The sequence below is a fragment of the Hemitrygon akajei genome, chromosome 17, assembly GCF_048418815.1.
Source record: "Hemitrygon akajei chromosome 17, sHemAka1.3, whole genome shotgun sequence".
NCBI lineage: Eukaryota > Metazoa > Chordata > Chondrichthyes > Myliobatiformes > Dasyatidae > Hemitrygon > Hemitrygon akajei.
The window spans coordinates 37,355,828-37,365,852 of NC_133140.1; the positions used below are offsets into that span (position 1 = coordinate 37,355,828).

At 40.1% G+C, this 10,025-nt stretch overlaps 1 protein-coding gene across 1 annotated transcript in view; it reads right to left on the minus strand.

Annotated features, from left to right (window-relative positions):
* Positions 1-10,025, minus strand: part of vrk3 (VRK serine/threonine kinase 3) — a 97,000-nt gene that overhangs the window by 21,819 nt on the left and 65,156 nt on the right. The window contains exons 9-12 of the mRNA XM_073069661.1: positions 6,623-6,818; positions 4,127-4,269; positions 2,819-2,962; positions 2,165-2,314 (exon numbers count right to left, since the gene is read on the minus strand). Of these exons, the coding sequence (XP_072925762.1) occupies positions 2,165-2,314; positions 2,819-2,962; positions 4,127-4,269; positions 6,623-6,818 (633 nt within the window). The remainder of the gene's footprint in view (positions 1-2,164; positions 2,315-2,818; positions 2,963-4,126; positions 4,270-6,622; positions 6,819-10,025) is intronic.

Consider the following 10,025-nt stretch of genomic DNA (forward strand, 5'->3'; position numbering starts at 1 on the left):
CAGCAATCCTATAAAAGAGTTTAAATTTTATACAATGCTGAACAGGGAGATAAGGTAGATGTGGCCCAACTCAGGATGTTGAGAGTAGACCTTTGGATTAACTGAACTTTATGGAGGATAGATTATGAGGGGATTAGTCAATAAAATAAAGAATTACCGTAGATTCCGGATTTTAAGCCGCTACTTTTTCCCCACATTTTGATCAGCTTTGAACACTGTGGCCTTTACTACGGTGCGGCTAATGCATGATTTTTTTCATGCCGCCAAAAACATTTTGCCTCGTAACAGTAGACCAATAAAATTGATGGGCAGTTCACAGAGGTCCAATGAAATTGTACGATAAATCAAGCGCACTTTCACAATTAAATTATTGTAAATCAGTCATTTGTACTCACCCTCATCAACATGGAAAACACTCGAAGAAAAGCATTGTGCTGCCTTTATGGCAGTTATTTAGTTTATAATATTTTCGCTTAGTAATTCATTTGTTAGTATGTTTTCTGTACTACAGCCCGGAATGCTAGACGTCACATCTGGTTTCGCCGCGTCTTGTGGGAAATACCGGTTTGCGATAAACGGGAAGGTGGGGGCGGAGCGAAAACGCTGCTTTTAAGTTAAAGGCGATCAATAACTTTTCCTGGTAGGCTGCAGTATATATATTTTTACCAGTCGCTAGGAGATATTGGAATATATATGCAACGTAATTTGTGTGTTACCAATACGTATGTATATTTAAAAGTAGCCGTATTACAGGCACGGTTCGAAAAAAAGCATTTGCAATATGTATTTGTTTGTTACCATATGGATTTAATTAAAAGTTAAAAAATCCTCACGTGTAATATCTTTCTGTGTAAATATCTCATATTACAACGTGGGACACCTGCGGCCTAAAATCCGGTGCAGCCTGTACAAGTACAAAATTGATTTTCTTTCTAAAATTAGAGCCAGCGGCTTTTAATCAGGTGCGCTCTGTAGTGCGAAATCTACGGTAATTAAGGTCAGAGGCAAGAAAGATTGAATGAAGATTTCAGTGTCAAATGCAACAAGACAGAAATGGACACAGGCAAAATTACAAAGATGTTGCACACTGTTTAGGCAATGAAGAGACTGGTACAACAGGGGTCGATATTTTAAGTCCTCTATACATTCTGCACTTCTGAAGGGCCTCACTTGTTAACAGACTCTGTAGCTGCTCTTATTTTTCTTTATCAAACCCTCTATGTCCCTTGAAGGTGGTGGGTGGAAGTAAGTCTCTACCAAAGGATGGATAAGATGTTCCTTCCCTCTGCTGACCTGGAGGTCACCCTTGGGCAAGGTGTAACAGCTGCTTGGCCCCCCCCTCCAAAATCAGGATCACATGAAGTCATGGGAGCCGGTGGTGAATGGTTATACGAGCAGCTAGTGCATACCACATGCACTGGTTATGCGGCCACTGACACCAGGCAGTCTCTGAAGAATATTGACATGGGCTGGGGTCACCCGTTTTGAAAAGACACTGCACATAAGGAGGTGATGGCAAACCACTTCTGTAGAAAAAATTGTTCAGACCAATCATGATCATGGAAAGACCATGATCGTCTATATCATATGACATAGCATATAACGAAGAAACAATATCCCTTGATTTCTAAGCTTTTCTGGGCTTGCCCTCCTTTCCTTTCACCTTTATTGGAACACCCACTGGCCCCGAACTCCATTTTCATTTTTGAAAAACTTACCCCTTGTCAAATGTAAACTTAACCAAAATTTGCTGCTCCGAGTCTACAGTTGCCACATCCTATCTCATGATATTGTAAATAAAATTTGTCTTCTCCTAATTCAACACCAACCACGTCTTTTGACATCCACCCTGAAACTTATTAGGTCAGTGTTATTCCCATAATGATCACCTGCACAATTTCAACTACTTCACTAGTTTTATTGGCCAAAGATGAAGCTCAGTGTTTTTCCTGAATCTATGAGAGCCTTTCAATAACAGTTTGATATGTTTCAAATAAAATATAGTAATTTCCAAATTAATTATTGTTTCAAAAAGAAAAAAGCCCTGCCTTTGTTCTGTCAGCACTTAAGACATCAATGTTGATATTGGATTACTTTTAAATAAAAGTAAACACCAACTGGTCTAGCAGAATGCATTTTACTCAGCAAATATGTGGTAAAATACCTGTATAGAGCAACCCAGATTCAGTTTCATGCTGAGAAAGAAGCCTGATAAGTTTCCATTTTTTATTGTTCTGATCAGTCAGAATTTCATTTTCTATATTCAGTTCCAATGGATTATTCTTTTGCCGCTTTCCTTTTGGACTTTTTGCAGCTGAAGGGAAGAGAAAATACATTGTTTCCACACTGTCTGACTCTAAATTCATTTCAAATAAGACATTCATTTTTACTGATGTGCATAAACTCAAATTAAGCTCATCTTGTACAAAGTGGCATCTCATGGAAACTGCCGGTAAATCTCACCTGTCGATCCAGTAAATCTTAACATGTTGAAAAAAAGCATCCTAAGTTCATATGCTTATTAATTTACAACAGTCCTATGATTTGTTTAAAAGAACAACATTTTTCCAGGAAATGCATTCATCCCAGAATTATCCGAACCAGCAACAGTCATATTTTTTAAAAAAGGCTTTTTTTGGTCTGGATTGCAACAGCAAAATTCCTGGTAGAAATTTTGGAAACAGTATTTAGGAAACAAAATTATTCAAAATAACTTGAAGCAAAGAGTTTTAAACTGAACTATATATTAAAACTTCATGGTATATACAGCATCACTTTATCTGGTTAAGTACATGATCTTCCAATAGTGAGAACTTACCAAGTGGTGACTTGACAGGGGATTTCTGAGTGCTCAGGTCACTCTCTCTTTTTCTCTTAGGAGAAGCTATTTCTTTTTTGGGAGAGATTAATTTCACAGGGGAGCACTTTGAATTCGGTGCTTTTGGACTCGGCTCAGTTTGTGCTGAAATTACAATGAAAGAACCAACTTTTAAAGACTGGATTATTGTGCTTCAAAGTAAATGATCTGTAAGGCTGCTGCTTAAAATTTTGGCAGCAAAGAACCCAATTAGTTGAGAGTGGAAAACACCAAACACAAAATAGGTTGTAGAAGTGCTAAATAAAATTTCAACACTTGCTGCTGCTTAACCATGTATCCAGATAATTTTCTAAGAGTATTATTTCTCTAAAGAATGATTGGCTGTTTATTTTTGATGGGGATGTGGGCATGTGGGGTGGGAAGTGGTGGTGGCACCTGTGATGCCATACAAAATTCCTTAAGTCAGTAGGAGAGCAACAAACTTGAACTTATTAAGCCCACTTAAATTACCTACTTAAGACTGAAGATATTAGGTGATGCTTCTATTTGATAGCTTGATTAAAGAAAGTTAAATATGCAAGTTTAGATGGCTTAGAGATGCCAGTGCTCAAGCTGGAGAAGTTCAACAGAACCATGAAGACGGAGTATCAAAGGAAGAAAGTATATTATTGTTAAAATAAAGTTAGTTGTATAATGAAGGTATGATGGAAGTCAAGAAGACAAAGTAAAGGATGAAGTGAGAATAGCAATGGGAGTCAGAATCATTGCAAAAAAGTAATATAATGGGATAGAGGCGTCAAAGCAAGCAACATGGACAGCAATGGTAGAAAATTCCCTAATATTCACAGATTAGACAAAGGAGGCAACTAGTAACTTAAAAAAATGAGGGAAAAATACATGTAAAATATTATTTTTGTGGATAGTTGTCCCTCAGATACAGGTCTTCCCCGGATTATGAATACCTGACTTAAAGACCCTGGCAAAGTGGATTGGGGGGCTGCTGCAAAACCGCAGATTGTTGAATGGGAATGGGGCATCTCCAAATGCCCTCTTCCAGCCCTCCCACCAGACTGCAACAACTAATGGTTGGGTAAAGCCAAGTAGAACTGTGAGTGCTGAACAGATTCAGGCACCGAGTCAACGCAGTCTCCCAACATAACTATTTATGTTCGTATCTAGTTTATGAGACTTGAGGAACAGAACCCTGGTGTAATCTGGATACTACATAGTGAAACTCATTATCCCACTGATCTAAAATAATCAGCCTTTCTGCCCTCATATGGGAAAACAATGAGGCTGAGGAGGTACCTGAAGATGAGGTGGAATGAAAGGTAACAGGCTGCACTTCCTCCTCGTTTTCTCCTTTGGGTATCTTGAAACCACATGATGGACAAAACTTGAAAGTAGCTTCTAAATTCTGGCCACAATCTGGACAATACTTAAAAATCATGCTGAAAAATTCAAAGGCACAACAGCTGGGAATTAATTGAAATATGACGGAGTTACATCTGTTCCAGTTTGTCAAATTAGTTTCTCTCAAAACAAACTGATGGGCAACGCCCTTAGAGTTAATTTCATTTCATACCATTTCTCATGTTTTCGTAGATTAATCATTTTCACTTTGGCTCTGGCATTAACACAATTCTAAAATCACAATGCTTGACAAGATTCTAGTCAGACTCAATCCTCCAAAGTGTTTAATGTCATAATCAAACTATGTGCCAATCAAAAAGAGCTATACAACCTATTACCATCCACTAACACCTACTTGTTGCCCTGGGGGTCATATCTTCTGAAAGAAAATATGGGAGATTCTGCCTCTACCAAATCATCCATCAGCAGGTTCCATGCACCACCGCCATCTGGGTGAAAATCTGTTTGCTCATCTCCACTCTTTTTCTCCTATCAGTTATTTTAAAGCAATGTCCCCTGTTTATTTAAATCTCACTGCTGAAGACCCCCCTTAACTCAATACACTTTATTTCTCTCTCCTCTCCACTTCCTATACTTTAACTAAAAACTTCCAGTTTTGCCAATGTCCTCTAACATCTTTTGTGCTCTTCTAACATAATCATATCTTTCCTGTAATACCCAGAACAAAACACAGGACTTAAGATACGGTCAAATAAGTATCCTATACAAGTTTAATATTAAACTTTCTGTACTTGTATTCTATTCCTCAGCCAGAAAAGAAAAACACTCTGCATACTTTAACCAGTTTTTCCATTTATTTTGCTATGTTTAATAAACACAGACACAATTGTTAAGCCCCTCTAGTTCCACTATGCTTTTCAATACCCTTCCTCATGTATATAATCTCGCCACCCACCTCCAACTTCAATTCTCCAGATTAAATTCCATTTGCCACTTAGCTGTTCAAATGCTCAGTCCATTTATGTCTATGTCAACTATACAGCCAGGCTTTGGACATTTGCAAACTCCTTTATCACATCCCTATACTTAGAAAAGTACAGCATAGGAATGTAGACTTTCACAAATAAAATAACATGAGGCGTTTTAAGTTTAAGAAAAACCGTAAAAACTCATCTATGAACACAAAAAGCATGGTAACAGAACTTCTCATAATACGTCATCACACCTGACCTGCTCATAAAATGTATCCCAACTCAATGTTGGTGGTTGTGAATGATGTGCATTTCCATCAATTATATTTGGCCCAATGAAAATTTGTTTAAAGTGGTTTCAAAAGGCTAAGAACCAAAAACTCATATTTACAAGAATATTCAGGAGCACAACTTAGTGCACAGTAAATTTTTCACCCATAGTAACATAGAAAAAACAAGCAACAAAGAGCTTGGTGATAACTACAAGAACATTGCAGTATGGAAATAAATGTACCAAAACAACTGAAGAAAGTTAAGTTTGGGGCACAGGGCTCTTTCACTTATTGAGGAAGGTGAGTGGGAGGGATGAATGAAAAGCACTGAAGTCCAGATTGAATAACCATAAAAAAACAGATTGGATGCAGACTCTTAGCATTTGTGATAGTTTCTTCATTATATAGTCTCTTCAGTATATAGGTTTGGATGTACATTGAGTCCTGATGTAGGGTCACAGCCAAAAACGTTGACTGTTTATTCTTCTCCATAGATGCTGCCCGACTGCTGAGTTGGTCCAGCATTTTATCTCAGAATCAGAATATGTCATGAAATTTGTTGCCTTTGTGGCAACAGTACAATGTAATATACAAGAGAAAAATCCTGTGAATTATAGTAAGTGTAAGTGTTACAGTATACAATAGCGCAAAAATAAAAATTAAGTTGTGAGGTAGTGTTCATGGGTCTAAAGTCCATTTAGAAATTGGATGGCAGAGGGGAAGCTGCTGCTGAATCATTGAGTGTGTGACTTCATCTAGATAGTTTAATATCTTCACTCTTCTTGTTTAAGGCTTGCATTCACTGTTGAAAAATAATACTTTAAATTTAAATGTGGAATTACATTCCTAATTGAAATATGACTAGGGTTAGTTTCCAATTAGAAACAAGAAATAATGGGGTAAATCGAATCTACTTTTTCCAATAAAATATTGTTACAGTGTATTTATTTTATTGAGTTTACTGAGCTGGGCGAATTGAATAGCATCACTTCTGGATTCCTTTAGGTTACAGATTCATCCAATGTGTACATGGCCAAGCAAGTAAACACTCCAGCTCAGGCTTCGCTAGTGTCTAGGCCGCAGGAATATGGTGTTATAATCCACAAGTGCGGTTGGGCCACGCTTCTCCCCACAACTGCGCCGAGACAGGTAAGGCAGGGCAGGGGCCCCGAGATCCCCGCACCTACCTGGAACCGTTACCCGCGTTGTTCACATTCGACTCGGGCGATTTATAGCTGCGTGTTCGAAGTCCAACCCGACGCTGCGGCTGGCGGCGTCTCGGCCGCTGGAGGGTGCTCGCCACCTGCAATCGCGGTCGCTTCGCTCGCTCCAGCGCGGCGGTGGCGAGAGCGGGGCGCGGCCCCTTCCAATCACCTGGGCGCGCTTACAGAACTAATAACGCGCCCCCAGCCTTCCGCGCGCTTACAGAACTGATGACGCGCCCCCAGCCTTCCGCGCGCTTACAGAACTGATGACGCGCCCCCAGCCTTCCGCGCGCTTACAGAACTGATGACGCGCCCCCAGCCTTCCGCGCGCTTACAGAACTGATGACGCGCCCCCAGCCTTCCGCGCGCTTATATAGCACAGTTACCAGACTGGCTTTTTCTGAGCCAAATTCCAGAAAATCGGCTTTTTTCTCCAATTTGGCTGGCTTGAGAAAATTAATTTGGCTTTTTCCTTGCTTTTTTACCTGCTAAAATTTTCTACACGAAAATTACATGCCACCCTTTTTCTAAAACATTTCCCTTTAAGAAAAATGGTTTTTGGTCAGTTGTACTTGGCAATATTTCTGCCGCTAACTGAGTCTGGGCAAGAAGGTGCCAAACTGGCAAGTCGACAACTCCGAGTCCAGTTTGTCTCGGAGCTCTGAAGTGTTTGTAGGTGATTTATAATCGTACAAATCAACCGTGAAGTGTACTTTCTATAGGTAATAACGTTTTGTGGTGAAACTGTGACGCCCTCGGCTGTTTTTATAAATCATGTATTATCAACACCCATGGCCATGTCAAAGAAATGGAAAGCTTGTTACGATAAGCAATCGTAAGTACAATAACAAATGGGAAGAAAAAATTGTATGGCTACAAAAGGCTGCTGATGGATCGGAGGCAACTTATTGTAATTTGTGCCACTGCAACATTTTACCAAGAATTAGCAACCTTTCAAATCATGAAAAATCGGAGAAACTAAGCAGAGAACTCCATCAAAAGGTCAGACACAACTTAATGTAACACAGACTCATAGGTAAGATAATGATAAAGTTAAGGCAGTAGAGCTGCAAATTGCTGTGAGCATGACCTGTCATTGTGCGGTAAGTATAGTTGACCACCTTAGTGAAATCATGATAGCACATGGGCATGGGAGTACACTGGAGCACATAAAATTACAAATTAAATAAAACTTAATCAAAAACATCATTTTGCCTGCACTGAAAACTGATCTCACTGTTGACTTTAAGAACAAGAAATATGCCATCATTATAGATGAATCTACTGAACTTTCAACACAAAAACACTTGTGTATTTTAGTTCAATTTTTAAGTGATAGGACAAAGGAAATTATAACTGGTTTAATTCCGGCGCAAGAGGCTACAGGAGAAAACATTCAATTTGATTGACGAGGAAATCAAAAGATGTGGCCAGAGTCTTGCAAATTGCATTGGTTTTGCATCTGATGGTGCATCAAACATGGTTGGGTGCAACAACTGTGTGGTCTAGACTAAAAGATGTGTCTCCTTTCTGTGTGCAACTCAAATGTATCTGTCATTCGCTGGCACTGTGCATTCAATACGCAGTATCCAAGCTACCATCAGATATTGGATTTTTGCTGTCAGAAATACCTACCGTAATTGGTTTCTCCGTAGTGAATTAAGACAAGAAGCATATAAAGACAAAATGCTGGTGGAACGCATCAGGCCAGGCAGCGTCTATGATAGATGCTGCCTGGCCTGCTGTGTTCCACCAGCATTTTGTGTGTATTGCTTGAATTTCCAGCATCTGCAGATTTCCTTGTGTGAGCATATAAAGAATTGTTTAGAGTGATGAACACAGCTACACAATTTGAGCTAACCCAAACTGCCCCCTCCCTTTTGAAAACCCTTCGTCTACTCGGTGGCTTGTGCGTGGAAAGGTTTTGTTTAATATTTTGATGAACTGGGAAGAGCTAAAGGCTTATTTCACTTTTGCAGAACAAGCCCAATCAAAGTTTGATACAAAATTCAAAGCAAGACTCCAAAAGGAAATGTTGTCAGACTACAAAAACTACTTTTTAATCTATTGTATCCGGTGCTCCGGATACCTCTACATCGGTGAGACCCGACGCAGATTGGGGGACCGCTTCGTCGAGCACCTCTGCTCTGTCCGCCACAACAGACAGGATCTCCCGTTTGCCACCCACTTCAACTCTGCTTCACATTCCCATTCGGATATGTCTATACATGGCCTCCTCTACTGCCATGATGAGGCCAAACTCAAGTTGGAGGAGCAACACCTCATATACTGTCTGGGTAGTCTCCAGCCCCTTGGCATGAACATTGAATTCTCCAACTTCCGGTAATTCCCTCCCTCTCCCTTCCACCAACCAACCCACTTTCACTCTGCCTTCTCTCCCAGCTGCCTTTCACCTCTCTTATGGTTCTGCCTCCTTCTACTACCCATTGTGCTTTCCCCTTTCATTCCTTCTTCACCTCTCCGGCCTATCCCCTCCCTGCTTCCCCTCCCTCACCCCTTGATCTTTCCTCTGATTGGTTTTTCACCTGGCACCTTCCACCCTCCCCCCCACCTTCTTTATAGGGCCCCTGCCCCCTCCTTCTTCAGTCCTGACAAAGGGTTTTGGCCTGAACCATTGACTGCTCCTTTCAACAGATGCTGCTCGACCTGCTGAGTTCATCCAGCTTGTTTGTACATCTTGATTTGACCACAGCATCTGCAGTGTACTTTGTGTTTACAAAAACTACTTGTTCTTTGAGTTTGCAGCACCTGTTGTGCATGAACTTGAAAGACTGAACAGCTTTTTTCAGCCATCCAAAGCTGGTCCTTATGAATTGTACCAACAAATATTCTTACACCAGAAGAGTCTTCAGAACAGACTGTATGATGCCAAAAGACAGAAAAAAAATTAATGAAGTTGATTTTGGTATCAAATTCTTAATGGCATGTAATAAGTTCCTACAGCAGAACAATAGTGCTGAGGCCCATCTAGAAATAAAAAGATGTATCTCTATGCTAGAAGAAGCTCTCAGTCAAGTTACATGAGACTTCTGTTGGCGAGAAATACATTTGAAAGTTTATCAAAATCGAGCCCTGTGTTAATTTTAAATCAAGACTCAAGGCCCATGTTTTCCGAGTTACCCTTTATACACCTTGCAGGAAACAACGTCAGCATTATTGAAGAACAATACAGAAAAATGCCTTTTCTCGATTGGAAAGAAGAAGCTCCATTTAGAAAGATGGACTCCCTACAGACACTGAACAGTTTTGGATTGGTGTACTTCACCATCAGGCATTTAAAGAGGTCGCCACCTTTGCCCTTAGTTGCCTCATAACCCCTGTCAGCAATGCTGTAGTTGAGAGGATATTTTCTCTTGTATCCTCC